The sequence below is a fragment of the Dermacentor andersoni genome, chromosome 5 (assembly GCF_023375885.2).
Source record: "Dermacentor andersoni chromosome 5, qqDerAnde1_hic_scaffold, whole genome shotgun sequence".
NCBI classification, from domain to species: Eukaryota; Metazoa; Arthropoda; class Arachnida; order Ixodida; family Ixodidae; genus Dermacentor; species Dermacentor andersoni.
The window spans coordinates 125,716,713-125,743,476 of NC_092818.1; the positions used below are offsets into that span (position 1 = coordinate 125,716,713).

Here is a 26,764-nt window from a genome sequence, read left to right on the forward strand (position 1 = left end):
CTCAACATTATTTTTCAGATCAGTTCATGCAACTGAATATATATATATATATATATATATATATATATATATATATATATATATAATGAAATGGAACGAAGGAAACCTAGGGGCCCGATTTTTATTAGTCAGATCATAAGAAGCCAGCAAACACTCACGCAGAGGACAGCATAGGCGAAATTATCTGCACTTTCTCAGTGAAGTAAGTAAATGATAAACAAATGGAAATTAAAGTGGATGAAATAACAAGTGGCCGTAGGTGTGATACGTATCCACGTCTTCGCATTACGCGTAGGATCTGGCTCCGTTTTCTCATCCACTTATGATATATATATATATATATATATATATATATATATATACATATATATATATATATATATATATATATATATATATATATATATATATATATATATATATATATATATATATATATATATATATATATATATATATATATATATATATATATATATGCGCTATGGTAAAAACAAAGTGATGCTTAACCAGGCTTGAAACCATGGAAAACGACATGTCGCTAGTGATCAGGAAGGGCTTGCATTCATTCTTGGAAGACAAAATGCTTTTCTCGAAATAAACTTTCTTTTTTTATAACATTGAAGAATGTTATCGCCTACTATTGTAATGCTTGTCTCCGGTAGTTAGTTTGTGTAGCCGGCGTTTTTCGCCTAGACTGCCGGATCGGGTACTCCGGCTCAAGTGTGAGTGGGCGTGTCCTAGAGGACATTTTTGTAATTTCCCGTTGCAATTACTTATAATAATAAACGTGATCTGCCTTCAACATCTTCTATGTTGAAAAACGTTGCTGCATTTGTAGGTCCCGTGCATTTCCAGAATAACTGTCAAACATACACGCCATATTATCTTTTGAACAAAAATGCTTCTCATAGTTAGTTGACGTAACTTTTCCCCCTGCAAGGGCGGCATAGCAAATCCTAGAATAGAAGGGCGGATAATATAAGAGTTGTTTTAGCAATGCATGTATTAGTTTGGGTATGGTTTTATTATTAGTCTGCCTGTATTTAGAGATGGATCAGCTGCCAGCTTATTAACGAGTATTTTCCAAAAAAGGCCCTCTCGAATGATATACCTATGAACTCTGTTTACTGACCTGTTCCAAAAGCAGCCTTCCAATGGTTAATTAATATTTTGGCGAGTTTTCCTGCCTGCTGGCAAAAAGAATTAAATCTAGCCTTCTTTGTATTCAAATTTAAGCGGTTCATGTGTAAACATTACGACAGTTACGGAAGGTAAGCAGTGCGGCTACTTTCTCTAAGCAATTTCCTTTCATTCCGCTAAAAAGGACAGCTATATCATCTGCGCACATCACTATATCAGGGCAACGGGATATTTTTGTTTTACCATTAATATATGTTGTAAACAGCAAGGGTTCCAAAACAGAGCTTTTAGGAGCCCTGCTTTTTCAAAATAATAAACTCATACTGGTATCATATTTTTAAATCAGTGCTAAACAGCTTGAGTCACTGCTCGTACAGCATACATATCTAGCTTTAGTAAAATAGCTTGTTGAACAGTACTGCATTTATAAGTCTAGGAATAAACTAAGTGTCAGCAACTTGATTTCGATGTTCTTTGCTTTCCTTAATCTCGATCAGTGCCAGTTCTACGAATCTGTTTTTGTGAAAAGTCTATTGGGCTTCTATTATCACTGGGTGAGTTTTAAACAGAGATGTTAGTTTGTCATTAATACCATGCTCAAACTTTTTTTTTTTGTTTTAGAAGAAGGAGACGAACGGAAATCGGGCCTGTATTTTTTAAACATATCCTGCCTTATAATCTGGAGCAATATTCACCATCTTCAATTAGTATGGAAATTAACAATTCTCCAATCTTTCATTATTATTTCTGCTAATTCATTGTCATTGTCTCGCAAGGTTGAGGAACTAGAACAGTACTCACGCCTTAGCAATGTCGAGGTCAAAGGCGTTCCCTGTTCCCAATGAGAGGACTGCTTTACAATCATGCAAACGGTAGGGGACAGAATTGGCTGTCCCGTATCGCCTAGCGATCTGGACATTGTTCATCGCGTTCCCACCAGATCTAATGACAAGAAAAACATCATCGCTCGTTTTCATTCTAGAACGAAGAAAGCTGACTTTGTTAGTAAAGCGCGTAAAGCTAAACTTTGTCTTAGTGACATTGGATTTTCCGGCTCTTGCAACGCCCCCGTTTTTGGAAATGAGCATTTGACCCCATCTAACAAGGCTCTCTTCTCCAAGGCTCTAACTTTGAAGAAAGAAATAAACTGGATGTTTCTTTGGACGGACAACTGCCAAATTAAGGCTAGGAAGACTACTAACAGCAAAGTTCAGCGTATTCGTGACGAATCCGACTTAACCAAATTAGACTAGGCATAATTGTTTAACCAATTGGCACAACAAACATGGCTTCTACACTGAAAACCGATCAATTGAATTCTTTCTTAAATGGATTTCATTCCATCATTCATTTTAATGCTAGGAGTCTTCGTAAACCCTTCGACGCTATCGATGATTTCCTCGCATCACTAACTAATCCGTTTTCACTAATTGCCATTACTGAAACCTGGTTATCTGACGATGACAAAAATTTGTATTGCTTCCCTAACTATAAAGTGGAATACTTCAACAGATTGACGACTAATCACGGGGGTGCTGCCATATATGTTTCTTCTAATATTGCTTATCAAAGAAGACATGATCTATCCTTAACCGCTACTAAGTGCGAATCTGTTTGGATTGAAATCAGTAACTGCTTTCTTGCTCAAGATAACAAGAACTTCATATTTGGCTGCATTTACCGTTCTCCCTCATCGTCAGTCAATGAATTCTGTATCAATCTCGATCATATTTTACATACTATATCACTAGAAAATAAAAATGTTGTTATAATAGGTGATATAAACATTAATTTACTCGATGAAACATCACCCATCTGTATTAACTACACTAGTTTATTCCACAGCTACGGATATGATTGCTTAATCAATGTGCCCACACGCGAAGTCTCTTATGGTACAGGCTCACTTATTGATCATGCTTTTTCTAACCTGCTTCATTCACCAGAGGCAAGAGTTTTGTACATCGACATCAGTGATCATTACCCCCTGCTTTTACGTTTCAATTCTAATGTACGACCTTACCCAGTTTTACATACTAAAGACGTTCTTGACAAAGATGGCTTCATAACTGCTGTTGCTAATATAAACTGGTCTGAAATTAAATCACTACATGACCCGCAGAAAGCTTTCTCCAAATTTTTTTCTCTAATTACATCATACTTCCGTAAGTTCACCTCCAAAAAGAAATGCAATAAAATGTGTCATTTGTTCACAATCCATGGCTCTCAGCAGTTATTAGCACAAATGCGCAAACGGGATAACTTATATAGGAAAACTAAAAGGCAACCATTTAACATGAACTTACGTGCCAGATATAAAAACTTATGTAACACTGTTAACTGTAAAATAAAAACAGCTAAACGTTTGTATTTCGAGCAAAGAATTTTACAGGCAGCTAATAACACTAAAAGGAAATGGGAGATTGTCAACTCCTTTTTAAATAGACACACACGAATAAACCAGGTATCCAGAATTTTAAAGGATGGAGTAGAGCTCGATTCCCCTGCTGAAATAGCTGAGGCTTTTAGTAGTTTTTTTCTTTCCTAACAATCCACCTACTCTTGCAGAAAACATTAACATGAACCGTCTACCTCATTCATTCTTTTTATTTTCTACAACGCCAGAAGAAATAACTGCCGTTATAAATAACCTAAAAGTGACAAGCGCTGGAATTGATGAGGTCCACCCTGCTAACATTAAACTTATTTCGCACCTAATTTCAGACATACTTTCATTTATTGTTAATTTAAAATTCATGCCTGGTTTATTTCCCTCTGAACTGAAGCGTGGCAAAGTTATCCCAGTTTTTAAAAAAGGCGACAACTCACTACTGCACAATTACGGACCTATTTCCATTCTGCCGTTCCTTGGAAAAGTTATTGAGAAACTAATTGAAGTACGGCTAACAAAATATCTTTCTAAATTTAATATCATCTCTGCATGTCAGTTCGGTTCTCGCCCTGGGTATTCCACAGAGCTGGCACTTATTCATCTTACGGACCAACTAAAAAAAAATTTATTGACGAGGGATTTCTCGCCGCCTCAGTTTTCAACGATCTAACGCAAGCATTTGATAGCATTAATCATAACATCCTATTTTCTAAGCTCGAAGCAACTGGCATTTGCGGTCCTGCCCTTTCGCTACTAAAAAGCTACTTATATAACCGGGTTCAAGTTATTTCAGTTTCCACTGCTTATTCTCGACAGCGAACTACTAACATCGGTGTGCCTCAGGGCTCCATCCTGGGGCCACTCCTGTGTTTAGTTTATATTAGTTATTTATCTAATTGTCTTTCTTCGACAAAATGCATTCTGTACGCTGATGATACCACTATATTCACTTTTCATAAAGATATCTCATCTCTCGTTAATAAACTAAATGTTGACTTAGAAAATATTGTAAGGTGGTGTAACGTTAACATGTTATCTATTAATGCAACTATATATATAAGACTAAATTTGTTGTATTCTATTCACATCAGCGAAACATAGCGTCCATTCCATCTATCAGTCTTGGTCCCCACTGCCTTCATCCAAGTTCATGTTCATCTTTACTTGGCGTTCTACTCGACTGTAATCTGAAATATCACAATCATATTGCTCACATAAAAAAGAAAATAGCTTATGGTATACGCATCTTAATTAAAGCACGCCCTTACTTCACACGTACCACATTGCGCTCACTTTACCACTCTTTCGTCCACTCTCACATTACTTATGGTATCATATGTTGGCTCATATCATATCATATCATATCATATCATATCATATCATATGTCATATGTTGGTATCATATGGCTCTCTAAACTACTACACGCAGAGACAAAGCAACAGCGCGCGCATTAGATCCCATAGATGAGATGAATATTTACAATTATTATTAGGGTTATAATTATATTCGAGTGCTGATTGCCGTGCTATCGTTTGTTAACGAAGCTTTCCCTCAAGTCTAAATATTTTAAGGGAGTTTGTGGTGTGCGTATCATGGCTACGCACGCTTATATCGCCTTCCGTTTCTCTACCACGGGTGCACTTTAAAACCACGGCGCTGCAGTTTTTGCTTTCCTTTCCTTCCTTCTTCTCCGCCCTTAAACTGGCTCTCTCAACTACTCCACGCAGAGACAAAGCAACAGCGCGCGCATTAGATCCCATAGATGAGATGAATATTTACAATTATTATTAGGGTTATAATTATATTCGAGTGCTGATTGCCGTGCTATCGTTTGTTAACGAAGCTTTCCCTCAAGTCTAAATATTTTAAGGGAGTTTGTGGTGTGCGTATCATGGCTACGCACGCTTATATCGCCTTCCGTTTCTCTACCACGGGTGCACTTTAAAACCACGGCGCTGCAGTTTTTGCTCTCTCAACTACTCCACGCAGAGACAAAGCAACAGCGCGCGCATTAGATCCCATAGATGAGATCAATATTTACAATTAATATTAGGGTTATAATTATATTCGAGTGCTGATTGCCGTGCTATCGTTTGTTAACGAAGCTTTCCCTCAAGTCTAAATATTTTAAGACAGTTTGTCGTGTGGCCACGCACGCTTATATCGCCTTCCGTTTCTCTACCACGGGTGCGCTTTAAAACCACGGCGCTGTAATTTTGCTTCAGAGACTTTCCTTTCCTTCCTTCTTCTCCGCCCTTAAACTGGCTCTCTTAACTACTACACGCAGAGACAAAGCAACAGCGCGCGCATGCGATACCATAGATGAGATGAATATATATATATATATATATATATATATATAGAAAACTATCAGTCATAGCTCTCGTAGTATAGCCCTCTGGGCCGTTTCCTTTTTTTTCTTTCGAAAGTTGTCCTATTAGGGTTATTATAATTACACGAAGGTATTTCGCCCTCGTCAGCAGCAGTCCTTGGGATAGTTATTCTGGCGGCTAGCTTCTCACTCTATGCGTGCCGCCATCGCACCTGGTTAAGCTTTTCCTAGACGCTAGAGTTATGCTTTGTCCGCGCAACCTTGAGCGATCGGAAAGCGCGTTTTCCCCTCTTGGCCGGCGGAGAGGGGAAATTGTGTCCTGCCCGCAGAGCGCTCCCCATCTCAGTAAGGTGCCTGGTGGTGGTCCCGTGCAGATGATGCCCTCTCGGTGAGCGCATATTTCCTCCTCATCTTTTAAGAGGTTCAAAACTTACAAGCACTTGTCTCGCAAACCATATTTATTTCAAGGGAATTTTCCACGTCTCAATAATTTCTCTCGTCGTATTCGGGTGCTGATTGCCGTGTTATAGTTTGTTAACGAAGCTTTCCCTCAAGTCTAAATATTTTAAGGCAGTTTTCCTAGCCTCTAAAGCCGCTCGAGTTCGCTCTTCTCCTCGGGAAGCCATCTTTCCAAGAAAGTATGTCTTCCAACCATTCAAACCGACTATCGCGGACAACCAGAGTCCCTTTCCACGTAAGTGTGAAGCTCGGAACAGGAGCTGTGGTGCTTGAAAGTAGCCTGGGGCCTGACGAACCAACCGACTGAGCTATCTTTCCGGGCAACATCGAAGGGTCAGGAGTTCAAATCACCTGTTATGTTCCTTTTTTTTTCGCCCCTTTTTCTTTCTTTTTTTTCTTTCTCTTTAATGTCTTTTCCTTTATTTTATCACTGTATGGGAACCCTCCTAAAAAAAAAGAAAGAAAGATATATATCTTCAATTATGTATGGCCTCACATGTGCAGGTCATAAATACCAGGTTCTCTAGCCGAGTGCCATCCATGCGGTATAACCGAGCTCAGATTGGTCCACCTTGACTGATCAAATAGGGCACCACTGTATATTAAATGAGACGTACAACTCCTGCGGGACCCGCCGTGGTTACTCAGTGGCTATGGTGTTAGACTGCTGAGCACGAGGTCGCGGGATCGGATCCCGGCCACGGCGGCCGCATTTAGATGGGGACGAAATGCGAAAACACCCGTGTACTTAGATTTAGGTGCACGTTCAAGAACCCCAGGTGGTCGAAATTTCCGGAGTCCTCCACTACGGCGTGCCTCACAATCAGAAAATGGTTTTGTCACGTAAAATCCCACAATTTAATTTTTAAATTTAACTCCTGCGGGGACGGTAGAGTATCCGCCTCCCGTGCAAGAGGACCGTGATTCAAATCCCGGGCCGCACAATTCTCCACCGGAAAATACCAGAGAAAAAAACAACAACCGTGTGTTGAGAAAATTGCACAAACAGGCCTGGAGTGCGGCCTGATCCCGGTGACCAGAACCGGTGACGCACTCTCTCACCAGAGCAGGATTGGCCACCCTGGTGCAGTACTTGGCCACAACCTCCTATATGAACACAACAATCAAACCCCGGCCCTCAGTCCCCAGCAGCTGCGAAGCAACTGACCACGGCGGTGGTCAGACCTGCGACGCTGCAGAGGGTGCTAAGAATCCCTGGCTCCGGACAGGCCGCCATTGGAATATGAACCTGGCAACGTTTAACGCTAGAACGTTATCTAGTGAGGCGAGTCTAGCAGTGCTATCGGAGGAATTAGAGGGCAGTAAATGGGATATAATAGGGATCAATGAAGTTAGGAGGCCAAAAGAAGCATATACAGTGCTAAAAAGCGGGCACGTCCTGTGCTACCGGGGCTTAGCAGAGAGACGAGAACTAGGAGTCGGATTCCTGATTAATAAGAACATAGCTGGTAACATACAGGAATTCTATAGCATTAACGAGAGGGTGGCATGTCTTGTTGTGAAACTTAATAAGAGGTACAAAATGAAGGTTGTACAGGTCTACGCCCCTACATCTAGTCATGATGACCAGGAAGTCGAAAGCTTCTATGAAGACGTGGAATCGGCGATGGGTAAAGTCAAAACAAAATACAGTATACTGATGGGCGATTTCAATGCCAGGGTAGGCAAAAAGCAGGCCGGAGACAAGTCAGTGGGGGAATATGGCATAGGCTCTAGGAATAGCAGAGGAGAGTTATTGGTAGAGTTTGCAGAACAGAATAATATGCGGATAATGAATACCTTTTTCCGCAAGCGGGTTAGCCGAAAGTGGACGTGGAGGAGCCCGAATGGTGAGACTAGAAATGAAATCGACTTTATACTCTGCGCGAACCCTGGCATCATACAATATGTAGACGTGCTCGGCAAGGTGCGCTGCAGTGACCATAGGATGGTAAGAACTCGAATTGGCCTTGACTTAAGGAGGGAACGGAAGAAACTGGTACATAAGAAACCAATCAATGAGTTAGCGGTAAGAGGGAAACTAGAGGAATTCCGGATCAAGCTACAGAACAGGTATTCGGCTTTAACCCAGGAAGAGGACCATAGTGTTGAAGCAATGAACGAGAATCTTATGGGCATCATTAAGAAGTGCGCAATAGAAGTCGGTGGTAACGCCGTTAAACAGGAAACCAGTAAGCTATCGCAGGAGACGAAAGATCTGATCAAGAAACGCCAATGTATGAAAGCCTCTAACCCTACAGCTAGAATAGAACTGGCAGAACTTTCTAAGTTAATCAACAAGCGTAAGACAGCGGACATAAGGAACTATAATATGGATAGAATTGAACAGGCTCTCAGGAACGGAGGAAGCCTAAAAGCAGTAAAGAAGAAACTAGGAACAGGCAAGAATCAGATGTGTGCGTTAAGAGACAAAGCCGGCAATATCGTTACTAATATGGATGAGATAGTTCAAGTGGCTGAAGAGTTTTATAGAGATTTATACAGTACCAGTAACACCCACGACGATAAGGTGAGAGAGAATAGTCTAGAGGAACTTGAAATCCCACAAGTAACACCGGAAGAGGTAAAGAACGCCTTGGGAGCTATGCAAAAGGGGAAGGCAGCTGGGGAGGATCAGGTAACAGCAGATTTGTTGAAGGATGGTGGGAACACTGTCCCAGAAAGGTTGGCCGCCCTATATACACAATGCCTCATGACCTCGAACGTACCGGAATCTTGGAAGAACGCTAACACAATCCTAATCCATAAGAAAGGGGACGCCAAAGACTTGAAAAATTATAGACCGATCAGCTTACTGTCCGTTGCCTACAAAGTATTTACTAAGGTAATCGCAAATAGAATCAGGAATACCTTAGACTTCTGTCAACCAAAGGACCAGGCAGGATTCCGTAAAGGCTACTCAACAATAGACCATATTCACACTATCAATCAGGTGATGGAGAAATGTGCGGAATATAACCAACCCTTATATATAGCCTTCATTGATTACGAAAAAGCATTTGATTCAGTCGAAACCTCAGCAGTCATGGAGGCACTACGGAATCAGGGTGTAGATGAGCCATATGTAAAGATACTGGAAGCTATCTATAGCGGTTCCACAGCCACCGTAATCCTCCACAAAGAAAGCAACAAAATCCCAATAAAGAAAGGCGTCAGACAGGGAGATACGATATCTCCAATGCTATTCACAGCCTGTTTACAGGAGGTATTCAGAGACCTGGAGTGGGAAGAATTGGGGATAAAAGTTGCTGGAGAATACCTTAGCAACTTGCGATTCGCTGATGATATTGCCTTGCTTAGTAACTCAGGAGACCAATTGCAATGCATGCTCACTGACCTGGAGAGGCAAAGCAGAAGGGTGGGTCTGAAAATTAATCTACAGAAAACTAAAGTTATGTTTAACAGTCTCGGAAGAGAACAGCAGTTTACGATAGGTAGCGAGGCACTGGAAGTGGTAAGGGAATACATCTACTTAGGGCAGGTAGTGACCACGGATCCGGATCATGAGGCTGAAATAACCAGAAGAATAAGAATGGGCTGGGGGGCGTTTGGCAGGCATTCTCAAATCATGAACAGCAGGTTGCCACTATCCCTCAAGAGGAAAATGTATAACAGCTGTGTCTTACCAGTACTCACCTACGGGGCAGAAACCTGGAGGCTTACGAAAAGGGTTCTGCTGAAATTGAGGACGACGCAACGAGCCATGGAAAGAAGAATGATAGGTGTAACGTTAAGGGATAAGAAAAGAGCAGATTGGGTGAGGGAACAAACGCGGGTAAATGACATCTTAGTTGAAATCAAGAAAAAGAAATGGGCATGGGCCGGACATGTAATGAGGAGGGAAGATAACCGATGGTCATTAAGGGTTACGGACTGGATTCCAATGGAAGGGAAGCGTAGTAGGGGGCGGCAGAAAGTTAGGTGGGCGGATGACATTAAGACGTTTGCAGGGACAACATGGCCACAATTATTACATGACCGGGGTAGTTGGAGAAGTATGGGAGAGGCCTTTGCCCTGCAGTGGGCATAACTAGGCTGATGATGATGATGATGATGATGTTGGGGAAACACCTATAATACTCATATTACTTCTTTACAAACAATTCAGAACCGAGCCATCAGAATAATTACCTATAGTTCATGGTTTTCTAATGCCACTTCCCTACTACACAAGAATAACATCCTTACTATTTCTGGGCTCACTAAATACAACCTAGGTATTTTTTTCTACAGATTTCTACATAATGAGCTACCGTCGATCACATTTTCACCAGCTAACCTGACAACTAATAGTACCACCCGATTCGCGTTAAATAACAATTTTCTTTTACCACGAATCCGCACTAACTACGGCAAACAAACTGTGGAATTCACTTCCGTATCAATATGGAACACTCTTCCTCTCATTATGAAAAATACAAGATCTTTACACCAATTCAAAAGGGAACTCAAAATGCATTTATTATTGACAAACTAATGAGAAAATTTACTGTAACCGTTTCTTTTGTCCATTCTTTATTGCTTTTTTGCCTTTTTTGTTTGTTTTTGTTCTTGTAAATAAACTACTTGTATATTTTTCACATGTAATTCTTTATGTTACCGTGAGATAAGCTAAACCTTAGTATTATTTGTAATGAATTCTGTATTCTGTTCTGTTAACGTTCATTTCCTGTTGCTTAATTGTATAATACCTTATTATATGCTACTGTTGCTTTGAGATGTCAATTATCATAACTATTCTTGTACTGGAGGTCCCGATACAGTCTTTGACTATGGGACCTCCTCCTGCATACTAAATACTTGTAATTTGACCCAAATTCCAACAATAAATTCTGATTATGGTTCTGAAAGAACCAATCATGCCATGACATGCTTAATAGGCAGAGCTTTTATCTCGTCATGTACAGCAGAGACATCATTGTTTAAGATGCTCTGAGCAACCATAGGAGGTGTTGTCGGTAAGAGCAATATGCACCGTGGCACACAATTTGTGCTCATGTATTCACCCGTGTTAGTTATTTTCTGTTTGCATGCTCCTATATGTGTAAACCGACAATTCACTTTATTAGTCAGGTGTTCATGTCTGACTATAACATTGTCTATTGCAACTTCCGTGTGATTGCGGAGTACTTTCTTTTGATGGTCAAGGTCAGTAACCAACGTTCTGCATTATTTCGTGGTTATATTGTATACACATACATTTGTTTTGATCGAAGTCAAACTTGGCTTTTCTTAAGTCATTTTTTCAACTTATTTCTCTGTTTCTTGAACTATACGAGCGGAGTTCAATATCACGAAGCTCTGATGGAATAATTAACTGTGACGGTGCAAATAAGCCTCAGAGGTGACACGTTATTTAGAGTTTACTCAGAACTTCTGATAGAGTGCCGCGAGGAGAAACTGCAAAACTGCTACGTGGATGCCGTAGCATCTCGACAATAGGAGTCTGCTGGGGAAGAATATGATTTTTCTGCCACATGCTACAAGGCTACAACAAAGAAGACACCATGTTTGCACCGTAACATTCACAAGTGTGGACGCCTTCTCTTGCCTCTGCTCGCAAATCGAGGCGTCTGCCACTAAACGGCTAGGTTGAAAAGAAGAGGATTTCCACCTCTGTCTATGCAGCAACTGGAGCTTTTCGATGTCCCAAGCACAAAGTCGGGTTACCGCGTGAGTTAACGGGAGCGTGGTGAAACGCCTTTTTGACCCGTGTATAGGCATTAAAAGGTGGCGGCTGTATGCCTGAGATGGAAACTGTCGGAGGTACCAGGAAGCAGCCTATAAAAGTAATCAAGTGCACGTTTCTGCGACCTACCCTCGTGAACAAGCTGATAGGGTGCGCTAAATTTGGTTTTAAGCAATTATTTGCCAAATGATGATTAGTTGGGACGTGCGGATTCTAATCTTACATCTCAATGTGTAACAAACCGCTTTTTCGTAAAACATTTAGTCTCACTGAACCACCTTATGGGGGGGCAAGTGTGTGTTGATCCACTACGACATCTTAAAAGCATTTTTGTTGATTTCTTTTTTATCGAAGGAACATCTCTGTGCCCCTGCTTTAGCCAGCAGACGGACTTGCCTCATGTGAGCCCTACTTCTATGTTGCGGCCAAGGGCGGGGTGTCTTCCTTTCTTTCTTCGTTCTTTTTTTTTTCTTTTTGTCAGCAGGACTCGGTGAAGGGTTGTAAATACGCAAGTCACGATACCCATAGGGCAGCCACCGCGGCAACTTGAAAGTCTTGAACGCAGTAATTCTAGAAGTGGCGTAGGCTCAAGACGAGATACAGTTTTGAGTGAGGAATTAAAAGTAGGGGAAATAAAATTGCGCAACTTTTTTCGCTTCTGCGGTGCAGTGCAGGCAGAATGCTTCGAACTCCGTTTTTCTTACGCCATTGTTTAAGTTGAGGCTCATGTGTGTGTGTTTATTCCTCTCTCATTTCTTGCAGATCGGAAAAGTAAATCTTCGAAATGGATCCTAAACACGAGTGTGTTTTACGATTCGTCCCTCAGTTTAGCGAGCAACGGAACTGCTTGGATCAGCCTGGACGGAACGGCCCTTTATAGCCAGCCAGTGACGCTAAAGACGCATACAGCACGCGATGCGAGGCTGGACTTTTCGATTGTGATACCCGACGTAAGCATTGCCGGCTTGTCAATTTGCTACTTAAGGCACTATGTTATTACTCTGCTTTCTGTCATCAGGAAATCAGGCATCAGTAAATCCTTGTTTTAGCGGTTGGGAGTTCCGAACTTTGGGTGCAATCATCGTCCTTTATTTGTTACGTGTCATAAGCAAGAAGACACGTCAGGGTGGCCAATTTAACCACGTGGCAGAATGAACAGATTGCACCTTCACAGCATTTCTTCGCGAATTCTGCTTCATCATTGTCCTAGGAACCTATAACGTAAAACTATTCCAATATGTTTTTATTTCGATCTCCTGATGTCAAATTTGCGTAACCGCCGACGCAAGCACCAGGGGGTCAACCGCAAGGTTGTCTCAACAGACCAATCAAACGCTCTCCTCGTTCATAGGAGGTCAGTTTTGTTTGCTTGAAAAACGATTACCATTGCCGACACTGAGCAACTTGTCTTATCTAATTGGCTGACAAGAGGCGAGCAGCACGCTCAAGTGGAGAGGGATTCGATAGGGCCGAGCCACTGCACTGAAAATCGATAACCGGATGAAGAAGGTGGTGCCGGCGTCTGCGATTGGTCCGCTTTCCCTTACTTAGCTTGCGGTGGCTGGTTGAATATCGCGGCGGCATGCAACGGAAGCTTAAAAATCCGGATCCTCAGCAAAGAAGAGTTGGCCGAATGAGGTCGTAAACGTGCCGAAAGTGCTCGAAAACGTTACATGGCCACGCAAGAAGTTTCATTATAGGCAAATAAACCCATGCTCTCCGGCAGGTGTGAGTACCCAGCGTCTGAGCGATCGGCGGCAGCCATCTTTTATTCCTTTCGGGACGGGGCAGCCTGCGGCTATTCAGAAGAAAATTCAGTTTTGTTCAACATATTAATGCATCTTTAATACGTACACGTCACTTTGACGCGGTGAGTTATTGCGGTTTTGTGACGTCGCGTGACAGGCAGGTGAAGTGGGTGCAGCCCAAAAACTTTTTACCAATAGCCGGGGGCTAAGGGCGAAGAGGCGTCGGATCAGAAATAACTATTTTTCTTTTTTTCGGTCAAACCATGCATAATCAGTGTGCACAAGTCATATCAGATGGAGAGCTATAGCGGTTGTCGGGACGTCGCGTGACTGACAGATAAAGTGGGGGTGGTCCAGAAAAGTTTTTGACCAATCGCGGAGAGCTGATTACAGAATTGGAATAGAAAAGTTATGAATAGTTTTACGTTATAACGCCCCTAGTCGGTATTAACTCAAAGATGTAGATGTGTTTCGCGCTGCAAAGCACGTACAGAAAAATGTGTAGTGCATGTCGCGGTATGTTTCAACGTTTTCACGTCCTGCGTTTCTAGAGAATAACGCGTCCTTTAGTGTGTTTGTCCGTTCGTTAGAGCCGTTGTCGTTTCACAATTAGTGTTTCCCTACCATAGTCAGTTCCCCGCCCAGTTCAGTGAGAAAGGTAAGCACTTGGGCCAGCTTGACCGGGGTGTATCGTTTTCGCCAGCCAGTAACCATCAAGTCAGTTCCAACACGCGCGCGAACGGGCGACCTTGCTTTTGTTTTACGATACGGTACCGTAGCCTACCCAAATACTGGCACTTTTTCCCCCTCCCTAATCAATAATGACCATTTTCGCCTGTTTTTCCGCTTACTGTTTCTATGACTTTACTATAGCGTAGTTAGCGCAGCCACCCACTTTAAATGGATAGTGAATGTGCTGTCATATAGTGGGCCCGTGCACAAAACAGAAGTGGACACATTAGCATTTTGCTCACGTACGCTGCTAGAAAGGGAGTGCACAGATGGTTGTTAGTGTTTGGAGCACGCGCATTTTCATACGTGCGACTGCTCTAACATCGCAGCTCTGTTAACTGCTCTATTATGACACTCGACATTCTTGCCACATTAAATAAACGCACACCTAAGACACGACATTAGAAGGCAGACGCAGGAAAAGTGCTAACTCGCGAGTAAAGTTTATTCGGAGGAGAAAGCGTAAGCAAGAAGGATGCGCAGGCCGCACCGCACATAAGTGTAGCAAAGAACATCGTAGTCACCTTGAAGTGCATAAAAACAACCAAATGAGCCAGCTAGCCCACCAACACGTTCTTCCAATAAACTTCAACTGCGAGTTAAACGCTCGTCTTGTGTCTGCCTTCTTTTTGTGCCGTCAGAAGCGGGTGCTTGTTAAACCTGCAAGTACGAACCAACTAGCACGGCCACACTTTCTGTTCAGCATTGTTGTGTGCGTTATTTCACATAACGTTGGACTTGGCGTGAACAACCATGCGTTCACCTGCTTGCGCTGCCACAAACGCGGTCAATTCGCTCGGTGCCTCGTTTTCCGCGCAACCTTTGTCTTTTTTCCCACGTAAGTTGGCCAATGAGGCAACACACCAGTGTTATGCCGCAAGCTATGCCAGGCGCCCAAGTTGTCTACCGGGCGCGTGGTCTCGCCTTTCGCAAACGGATTTTTTAGCCTTTTCCTTCGAAACCCTTCTCGTGGTTATGAACGTTGGGGTTCTCCCTGTAGTCGTTGCAACATCGCTAACTAAACTAATCCTCGTGAATATTCGCGTGCGCTACCCGCCAGCTTTGCCGTAATGTACTTGAAGCCTCTTACATGGCGTCGTAAGCCACCACTGTATTAGCATTGAAAGAGATTTGGCTTGCCTTATCAGCAAAGCTTTCCTTTCCTGGAGGAACTTTCAGCTGTGTTGTGCGGCTATGTCATGAGTATTATCGCTTCAGCCTAAGATATTAAACAGAATGAAGAGGCTAGGCTTTTGTTTGCATCAATTACTGAAAGCGAAAGTAAAACAATGCGCTGAAAAATGGTTGTTAGTCGGGCTTCTTGGTGTGACGACAAATACGGCAAACAACACAAAAAATGGGACAAAGGAATACGGGAACGAACTGCACGGGCGCTGACTTCCAACTCGATGCGTGTACAATCAGATGCGCTTGAACCCCGACCTCCAATGTTCACTTAATAATCGTACAGGAAAGCCTTGATTGCGCTATCACAACTTCACTGCAGTGTATCTTTTGGATTGAGTACCAGCATTGTTACTGTTACATTATGTGAAAAAAACTTCTTTTTCACTATTCTTTGCTAAATGTTCTTTAATATTTTGCTCTATGTCATTTACCTTAGTATTTGACCAACCGCTGAAAAAATTTGGCTATTTATTTGTTGTATGTTCAGTAGAGTAACGTTCTTATCACCGTATCTCGTTAAGGCCTCCTCGTGCGTGAAACGTCGATAATATAGGCGTTAAAAATTTACTCCATTTGTTTTTCGTCCATCGTTGTCCGGGTATAGGCCGCAGAGGGATTTCTTCATTTTTCGCTATTTTAAAATTTCAAAAAAAAGAAGGGTTGCTTTCTTTACTGTGACCCCGAAACACTCGTGTCCATCATTATTTCCTCTGCTTATTTTATTTGTGATTTTTCGCCGCTCCTACGGCACAAAGGTGAAGTTCATTGCGTCAAGAATGTGAAAATCACGTTTTGCCGGTTTCCTTCTACGTCAAAAACGGTATGCTTAAGCACAGTACGCTCAACTCCTAAGGGAATACCCAGGTAAAACTTCGTCTTCAGCTTCAGTGGAAACATGACAAGAAGGCAGGCAGGCTCTACTCGTAAATACGCACGCGATTCTTAATAGACCCATGTTGTGGTTGTTGCTAAGGCAAAAGGAAGTGTTGCTGTCATTTAAGCTGTATGCCATTTAGGCGTTCCTTTTAACAACGCGCCGTACTGTTCATCGGCAAAATACTATGCCTTAATTACGTTGACCTTAATGCTGCAATGACACATAGTTTTAGTCAATGCTTAGCTTTGAAGCAATTCACCGGCGTTTACCGGAAATGCGGCTGATATGGCAGAGACGTCGGTGGAGCGTCGGGTTATCTGTTCGTAACAACCCACATTTTCTCAGCAAGCCAACTTAGTAGAAAGGAAAGTGGGGGGGGGGGGGGGGGGGGGGTGAGGACGTACTCGCCAGTCTCCGAGCAAGTGTGAAACTTCTGCAATATTATACATTTGTAGGCCTTACGACTCCTGATTATCAAAAGTGCCTGAGTTTGATAAATTATACCTACTACGACTTAGTGAGCTTTCTGAAATGGTCCCATTCCTGTTTAGATGTACAAAAGCCCAGCCAACATACGCCTCTTTGTACGCTGCGCGCGAGGCTAAATTTAGCTCCTATTGCATCATACATGATGCAACAACAGTGCCATCTGCGCATGCGACACATGCATGCTCGAGGAGTGGGCTTTTTCCTCTACAGAACGATATCAAAGTCAGGTTGCAAAGATATAAGCGCTACTGCTATAACATGTTTTCATTGCATCGGTTTGAGTAAGCGGCCCCTTAGACCATTCTTAAAGGCGTCTCACGTAAAGAAGGAGACTAAAGTATAATAATCAAGTGGAGCTTCGGCAGGAGCCACTTTAGGGTCCTTTTCATACATACATACATTGGTCTTGAAAGGATAAACAGTGGTCCGAACCGGGGATTTGTCAGGCTGGAGCCTATTTTCAACAAGGCAACTTGTCTCTGTTAAGGCAAACCTTACATAGGCCAGTCTCCTTGTCGAAACATTAGTTCTAGCCTGAAACATCCCTTGTTTGGACCACTTTTGATAATTTCAAGTCTCCACCTTCCTGTGAGCCTGTATCTTCTTTGAACATGCTGTACGTGTATTATTCTTTCTTTTTATTCAGGGAATAAATATTGAGTACTGGTGGCCGTCCGGCTATGGTGACCAGAAATTGTATAACTTGAATGTGACAATTTCCGTCAACGGGCACGCAGCAGTGAAGGTTGCGAGGTTTGGTTTTCGAACAGTGGAGATAAACCAAGAGTATACCGGTGAGTTATTCTATTGTGTTATGAAAGAATGTTCTTTCTTCCTTTATTTTCACGATGTTTGCCGACCTTGTCTCAGGTAGTAAGACGAATTTGTCAGAGATAATGAAATTGGTGTCTTTTCTGGAATATTATTCTAAGTTCTGAGGTATTAGAACAAATTTTTCAAAGAGAATGAAATTATTAGCACTTGTGGAATCTTGTCTTCAATTCTGAGGCAGTCTCTCAAGTTTAAATGTTCGTGCCGAGTAGCGTTTGTGGCATTATTTATGGTTCTGCAATAATGACCGCTAAAATTTTACGCCTTTATATTGTTTTCTTTATTTTTTGCTCTGTTTATGTGCCGCGTACCAGATACGATTATTTAGTGCCCTAGAACCCGTACTAGCGTCTACAGCTATGCGTGCAATCAAGAGAGAAAGATCTCTCAACTGTTTTAAGGACGTCAATAAACCTTAAACTTCAAGCTTCAGTGATATTGTTGTTTATCGTTCAACAGGCACGAGGCCAGGTGGAACAGAGTTTTATTTTGTGATCAACGGTGTCGCAATATACGCCAAGGGAAGCAATTGGATACCAGCGGACAGCTTTCCCGAAAGAGCGTCAGATGAATACGTCCGAGACTTACTCCTTTCCACAAAGGTACTTTTTGATAATTCTGCATTGTTGTTGGACGTAATCGTTAGAACTGACCCATGTGTGCCATCCAATTGCTGAAAAGCTTTTTTTTTGTCTATACTGCTCAAACGATGAGTGAATATCTTGATGTTATCTTGCTTTCGCAGGGAAACCTTGTTATGGCCGTGTTTGCTAATTGTCAAAATACTAATAATGAACACCAGGTTACAAGCAGGCTAGTTTGTTTAGAATTATGGTCATCATAGTAGGGCGTGTTATGGGGAAGTCTATCCCTTTTGTACCATTCTTTGAACAACCAGTTCATAACATGCTGTCACAAATTATAGTGTCGTGTAACTTCCATAGAAGCTTCGATGTCGCGATGAGGGTGTCAATTTTCGTGATTTCTTTGTTGCACCAAGTCGTCGGCATTTGCAGTTAGAAGAACGAAAAATTTCATATGCAGTATCTTTTTTTTTTTTCAATGTGTATCATCAGCATGACTGCGTGTTGTTCAGTGTGTAACAGTTACTGTGTCATTAGTCACAACATTCACAAAGCAAGTCATCCACTGTTTATAGCGAACAGCACCTTGCTTGATCAACTAAGAAAGCACACGAGTTGCGAGAAAATGTTCTCAGGGAAGTGCATTTCCGCATGGATTTAAGTCCCACGCGTAATCGTAAGAAATATAATAGAGATCATGGGAGCGCGTGACAGGTAGCCTTAAACTCAGCTAAGGGCGAGATGCGGCGGCCGGCGTCGAAAACAAAGTGAATTTTGCTAACTATTGGCACTGACACTGTGCTTCTGTGTGTACAAAATGCTGAACTTCACACCACCATTGAGCAGTGATAACACTGTTTCATATCGCGATTATCGGCAATGGGTTAAAGCACGGCAATATGTAGTGTTTGTTTCTTATTCCGGTTTTGCTCTACCATATACTTCGTAAAGTGGAAAGAAATTGCACCTAACGGTGCATTGACACGTTTTATTGACGCTTGCCAAATGGTAAAACAATACAAAAACATACAAAAATAAGACGGTAGCATCATACCAGCGTGTGTTCGTCCTTTCTGTTTTGTGCATTGGGTGGCTTAACTTATCATGCTACCACAATGACGTTCTCCATTCTTAGAGGCGGAGACCCGTAGGAAGCCTTGACGAACGCGGTGCCATCCTGAAGGTGTTTTCAATCTTCTTGTTTTGCTTGCCACAGTTTGTCAGAAGACGCCGAGTCGAAGGACAGCATCGGAAGGTTTACGTTCATCGGGCCCTAAATATGTTCTACAATACTCAAGTCTGCACCCTTTGCGCACCGTTAAAATCGCATTCCCCCTCGCTCTTTCAAAAGGCGTGCCATGTCCTTCGCTCTGTGACTGGGAGACAAATTTTGTTTGAAAAAGATTGTACCCGATCGTATGCAGTGTGTAGAATGCGTAGGGAATCATGTCGTGCTCTATCAATAAGAAATAGGCAGCACTGGTTAATATCACAAAGTTTTATTAGTTGACCTAAGTCATCATGTAACTTGTGGACCATACTTGCTGGTGAACCACCGTCGTCATAGGCCGGCGAGATCGCGCCAGCTGCCGTTTTGCAGAAACACAAGCGCTGTGGGAGGGCCAAATTTGGCAGAGCAGTGTCTCCATTTTCTCCATTTTCACGACAGCGCAAGCCTCCTATCACTCCAATTCAAAGTTTGAGGTTATTTGCCACGCGTTTGCATGTTCCCGCTCATATTGCTCACGATAGTGCATATTTCTTGGCGCAGGAATGGGCACGTGATCACGAAAATCTATTGTGATAGAATTGTTTGTAAGAGCAAATTTAAACCAATCCGGATACTGGGCATAATATTAGTGAAGGTGGCATCTCCACGGCAAAGAGTGCTTGCGAACGAAAAGGTTTGTGAATTCAGCCCCTGAGTGTAAGCTGCTACATTTATTCCACCAAATTTGCGCAGTGCTCAGTTTACGCCACAGCGCGGGCTTCTGGAGCTGTAGTTTGCAGTACTTATACGTGGCTGGGTCTCTGTTCTATGTCCAAATGAACTATTACGAGCTGATACAGACAGCGCACAGAGCAGCGAAATTCGAAGGACCTAAGTGGTTGAAATAAGAAACGCCAAGAGGTGTATCCAATGCTGTAAGGAAAGCTAAGTCTGAATGACCGGGCCTGTAGAAGTCAGAGCGAGACGATGATAGTGATCGCCCACGCTGCATGACCACGTGAAGAGGCGAAGTACATACCTTCAATAAAGCAATAATAATATTGCCACGGATAGTTGGTTGCACTCAGGTACCATTTGGTTTCAATAGGAAACTGAGTTGACCAAACAAACAAATTGCAGGACAATAACCATGTAGATCCTTGTGGAAGTAATAGGTAAAAAATTATCTAAGACAGCAATATGAAACTGGGAATCCAATGAAAACGTGACACAACTTAAACGACAAAGTTGTGCGGGCAATATGCGGGGCTGTGGTGTCCTGAGAGAAGCATTCTGGAGCGCTGGTTGTCATCATTGCATATGTCTATCCCTAAAGTTTGGCTTGAAAACAGACGTCTGCTTTCGCTTAAAGTCTCACATTTTCTTGCAGGAGGCCAACATGAATATGCTTCGCGTGTGGGGCGGCGGCGTGTACGAGACGGACTACTTTTACGACCTGGCCGACGAACTGGGAATAATGATCTGGCAGGACATGATGTTCGCCGTCAGCCTGTATCCCGTGGGCGCTGAATTTCTCCAGAACGTGGCCATTGAAGTACAGCAGCAGGTGAGGCGCAGCTGCGCACAATGTTTCAGCCCGAAAAACAAGACGGTTGAAAAACGGGGTTTATTCCTCATGATATGTGATATGAAACTATATGTTGCGATAAATGCTAAAACTGAGCTGCTTTGTATTTCCTACGAAACGAATTAACCGTGTCATGCTCCAAAATTAAATGTCGTTGGGTACGTGGGCGCGCAGAGGTGTGTTTCTGCACGTCCATGTACTGGTGTGTCTACGTGCGCCTGTGAACGAGGTGAGCTTGGTGAACCAAGTGCCTCGAACATTTATTATAACGCGTTCAATATATAGCAGGCAACGCAGTGTAACGCACGCACGAGCGCGGTCATAGAAGTCTAACTCCGCCCGTTTCGGGGTGCTGTTCCTATCGGCCTGCGACTCTTTCTACGGAATAACTACTTCGTATATTGCAACTACAACTTGGACATGCAAATTCACGTCAAGTGACGTATTATTCGTGCACCTTCGTGCTTTCGGTATGCGACGCCCTATGTTTGACGCACTATGACGCACTATGACGCACGGTATGTGACGCACATAGTGCGCAGTGGGGCAGAAAGATGTCACTTCGTTCGTTTGGCGTTAAATAGGTTCAGGTCTTCGACGTCTTTCATGTAATAAATACGTTAAGTTTCGCGGCACGATATTGCGAGACTAATTCACAGCAAACTACTTGACGCGTACCTAAGCCTTTTTTTTTCACTATTTTTTGGTCATGAATGTGGCCAGTGAGACAAATCTCTAGCCTTCGTAGTGTGGCCTGCTATGTGTATCAGGTTGCGAATCCCCAAAAAATATTTCTTCTTTATTCTAAATGTATATAACTGTTGTTAAACAAAAAGTGGCAATTATCTTGCTTAAAATAAATATATATAATAAAGTGCGTGATTAGCGAGAATAACATGTCTCCAGTAGGCTTTACAATGTTTAGCACAACTATTAAATGGCTAATATAGACATTACCATAAACGTACAACAGGGCATGGCAGGATATAAGGAAGCCAGGCCATGACCGGCACCTGACGGTGAACTCCGCGAAGTAGTTTTACGTCACAGAAGTTTTGTGCATCTGCCCCGTGTGTTTGATTGCTTTTGTGTGTTCGTGCGCGTCGTTCTTATGACTCAATACCAACAAACTCATTTCGAAAAGGCAGTTTGTCTCCGGCTACAGAAAATCGATGTCTACAGTCATGTCGCTCATCACAGGAAAATAGTAGACCACCCACCGGCGTAATTGACAGCTGGGCATTGACTATCCTCTTGATCGTATTGGAGGCGTCTGCACACAAAGGGAGCTTGAGGGCAGCCAACTCACGCAAAACGTATCTGAGCGAAATGGCGTGTTTTTTACCGTCTTGTTTTTTCCCCCTTTCTGACAGGTACGACGTCTCCACCGACACCCATCGGTCATCGCCTGGGCGGCCAATAACGAAAATGAGCAAGCTATTGCTTCCGCATGGTGGTATGCAGTAGAACTTGGAAGCCAATCAATAAGAGCTGACGTGGTGTCTCTCTAGCGAGCTGACGTAACAGTGAATTGCGTAACTCAATTCGGAGCAGTTTTTTCATGATTTCCTGGCGAGAAAGCATGCTCGTATCGCTAATTACACGAAAAATTTGGTGTTTTGTTTATATGTTAAAAAAAAGCTTTCTGATAAATGCCATATGAGCGTGCAGATTTGCACCTGATCAACTGAAGAAGCGGGGTTCTTAGATGGAAGCAAATGTTTAAACGATACCGAAGGTATTCTGCACAAATTTTACAACCCTGTTGATTATCACAGATTATCACATTGGCAATCACAATTTTCGCAACTGCTTGAGGTTGTTTTATTGTACAGACGGGTTCCGCCGAAAAGATGTCTCTTTTCACTTCTTTAAGGACTTCCCTACATGTAACTTGCATGTGGTAGATTTTTCGCTGCGTAACAACGCGCACGTCCACGAATACAACATTTGCCGGCTACTGGTTTAAGATTTGCTGCTGCTGAAATCGCTATTTATAACTTGTTATTTCTTTTCACATTCCTCCTTGAACTACAGAAGCTGTAATATTAGTCTGGTGCGTATATTCAACTCATCACTGCACTGTGTCCCTTGTTTTACTATAGCTGATGCCATATGTCACATTGAGGGTTAGAATTTGTCGCAGCTGCTTGAGGACGTTTTTTTGGAGAGATGGGTTCTGCCGAGGAGATGTTTCTTTTCAGTATTTTTTTATATTTAGTTTGTTTTTATTAGGTTTTTTATTGTTTTTTATTTTATCAGGTCGTAAACGCGATATTGATTGGGGATGTCAGTATGTCCGTTTGTCATCCATAATGACGCAGAGCAGGGAAAGATCCTTGCCTTCGATAGGCGTTCGTACCTGTTAACACTGCTTGCGAGCCACTGCAGTATGACAGCCTTTGGCTCTTTTACAGTTTGTCTTTGGTAACCTCGGCACTCTCGTTGAAGTGGTGCCAAATTGGTAACATGCGCGCAGCCGGTCCCTCGTGCGGCGAGGCTGCCGTTTCGCATGCGCTCGCTTGGCGGATGACCCGAACCTAGAGTTGGTAGCACTGGAACGCGATGCGCTACATTGAAAAGACAGCCGCGATGTAGCGCGTCACTTCGCACAAACTTCGTGCAGAATTACAGTCTCGCGCTGGAAGCGTTAGAACGCTATGCGGCGAGATTTAAAAGACGAGGGCGTGCTGCCTGGTGTCGCAAGTACCGAATAGCTTTGAGTGACAGAGAAAAGACAGATTCTTTCGTGCGTTCAGCGAGATTCTTAATGCGATGAATAATGAATCTGGAGAGCGTGTTAGGGTGAATGTCAGTAAGTGAGCAGTCTCTGCACATCGCACATTGGAAGTAACATAAATACCCTGTGAACTGCTGGATGGAACTCGTCTAATGGAGAAAACGTGAATTCCCCTCCGCTATCTATCGTTGTCGTATCCCGTTCGCTGTCGAAAGCGAAGTCTTTTTTTTGTTAATTTCCGGAGATGTGTATGACCATACCTTCATGGCATTAGGCACAATTGATCACAGCTAACTAAATGTTCCCCATTTCTGCAGGCCACAGATGTTCCTGAGAATGCCCCAGTACCGGAGGGACTATCGGAAGCTCTACATCGAAACCATGAAGCCCGTCATTCAGAAGGAAGATAGGTCGCGCCCTTTTCTCTCGTCGAGCCCAAGCAATGGGATAATGACGTCAAATACGACCTGGATATCCTCAAATCCAAATAGCGTATACAACGGTGACAGTGAGTACGACTTCTTAGATATACAAAAGCCAGCAGCTGTGTAGTAGTTCCATGCTATCCAAAATGACAGTTCTAATTGGCTAGAATGGAATTCGAAGAACATGACACGCTAGAAGGCGTGTCAAATTGTCTAAGTGCTGCACTCTGTAATTCTTGGAGTGCCTAATAGCTTGCGGTGTATCGTTCACGGCGACTTCCGCAGTTTCATAGCTAAAGATAGTAGTTTGTTGTGCTTGCGTCTTTTTGTACTTTGTAACCTTGTTGGGGCGTGAGAAGTAAAAGTTGCGCTTTGTTGCGTTCTGCTGTGACTTGCATTTCTATCGTACGAACTTTTTGAAAATATTTTAACATTTTAGGATGTGCGATCTTGCCTTCGTCTGCGTTTCTCGTGCTGTCCATATAGCAACCCCCAACCTGAAGCTCGCTCGGTGGCGGAAATCAATCTTGAAGGCTATACTTTGCCATGCTGTATGCGCTGAAGCGACCGCGAAATCAGGCCGCCAAGCTTTTGACAACCTTTATTGCGAGGGACGCAGACGAAGGTAATTTCATGCATTTTTCTGACAATCCAGGCAGTTAACAGTGTCAAATGTTATGCTAAACGATATAGCTCATAAAATGTTTTCTTTTTGAAATATTTAACCGAAATATACATAGCATTAATTGATTTTAAAGACTTTGTAACACAACAACGCGGTTGAATGTATGAAAGCATGGCATCCCACGTAAAATGTGTAACAAGCACACTTTGCTGGGTAATTGGGCAACTTCAGCGATCCATGTAATGCAACAAAATTTTGCACGAATGTAATAGTATAGATGAAATATTCTTCCATAATCCTTCAGCGAAGCATATTGCGGCTCTTTCCACTTTGAAAAAAAAAGAAAACGTACTATATGTTGCATCGTTTCGGGAAGCATTAGTAAACGAGCGTCCAGGACGGTTGCAACGTCTTCTCCATAGCGCTTAGATTTCGCGCCAAGGCAGAATTCGGCACTCGGCCTTGTAATTCCAAAATCGAATGCAGGGCCTACTGACTCTTTTCATGACTATCCGTGGGCGCTGCCATGTATGACCACGTGGTTACGTGACCATTGCTTGCCTCAGCTGCCTCCGTTGCCTCTATGTTTACAATGGTGTACATGACACCAGTGCGACTCTGCTAACCTCTGTTTCGGCGGATATCGTAGGCAGTGACTGGGTGGACCCTCACGTGGAGCTTTGGCTACAGCTATAAAAGAGATGTAAGCGCTTTCGGAGCTCATTGCGCTTTGTCCAAACGGTGCGAGCAGCGCATATGGTGCTTGTAAGAAAAGCGGGGCTAAAAATGTATTTCAAGCTATCTTAACATTCCGCTTATGAATTGGATCAGTATCAGTGTGTTTAGCTCTTCGTTCTTAATTTAGCAAATAATTTTAAGCAGCGGCTTGTCACATTTCTGACTCAGTAAAGTTCCGGGGGCCGTCACTATCTGATTGTTTATTTTCTGCACGATCGCTCGCGGGTGTGCAGAACTATAGATTTATTCTTGCTGGGCACAAGGCTTGTAACGTAGATGTTCGGTACGTTGTAATAGCTTCTAGCAAATACGTACTAATGCTAGTCACTCGCTTAATGTGTGGATCATTACGAAACGTTCAGCTTCGAACATTAGTGCGCTGTAGGGTACTCGCCGGCATCCATTCTTCGGCGCATTGATTCAAGTGGGCACCCGTTCACTTATTCTTGATACGTTGGCGATAGAGCGGGCATAAATTTGAGCGTGAGTTGGGATGGATGTCTGTAGATAACGTGCGAGAAACTTACTATTTGCCAAGAAGCGGCGTTACTGCCTTTGTCACTGTATCAACGAGCGACACTCGCTCATGCAGATGTCCCGGGGTTGAAGTCCTTTCCTTGGAGGTTAGCGCTACAGCGCTGGCGGATGAATGAAATTTTATTGCAATAGCAATTATATTCACACTCCAGGCGCAATTCTGCAATTGCCGTCACCGTGAGGTTCCGTATGAAGTCCAAAGCCGATAAAATTGCCGCCGCTCGCAGCATGCTGTATGTGCGAGTGAAAGCGTGCGAGGTCGAGCCGGCGGTCAAAGCTCAATCTCGCGCACGTAACGCAGGAAAGCGGGTAGGAAGCGCGCCGTCTTCCGTCGCACGCAAGGGGGCGGGAGGAGGGTAGAGAGGGGAGGCGCGTCCTACTCCAGGCGGCCCGGGCAACCTCGCGCGCCCGCCCA

At 43.1% G+C, this 26,764-nt stretch overlaps 1 protein-coding gene across 4 annotated transcripts in view; it reads left to right on the forward strand.

Moving 5' to 3' along the window:
- Positions 1-26,764, forward strand: part of LOC126531105 (beta-mannosidase-like) — a 308,119-nt gene that overhangs the window by 268,374 nt on the left and 12,981 nt on the right. For 3 of the 4 annotated variants that reach the window (XM_055070968.2, XM_072288276.1, XM_055070970.2), the window contains 7 exons: positions 1,765-1,788; positions 12,800-12,987; positions 17,718-17,865; positions 18,362-18,504; positions 21,087-21,263; positions 22,658-22,740; positions 24,342-24,532. In XM_055070968.2, the coding sequence (XP_054926943.1) occupies positions 1,765-1,788; positions 12,800-12,987; positions 17,718-17,865; positions 18,362-18,504; positions 21,087-21,263; positions 22,658-22,740; positions 24,342-24,532 (954 nt within the window). The remainder of the gene's footprint in view (positions 1-1,764; positions 1,789-12,799; positions 12,988-17,717; positions 17,866-18,361; positions 18,505-21,086; positions 21,264-22,657; positions 22,741-24,341; positions 24,533-26,764) is intronic. The other variant, XM_050178501.3, reaches the window with a different exon arrangement.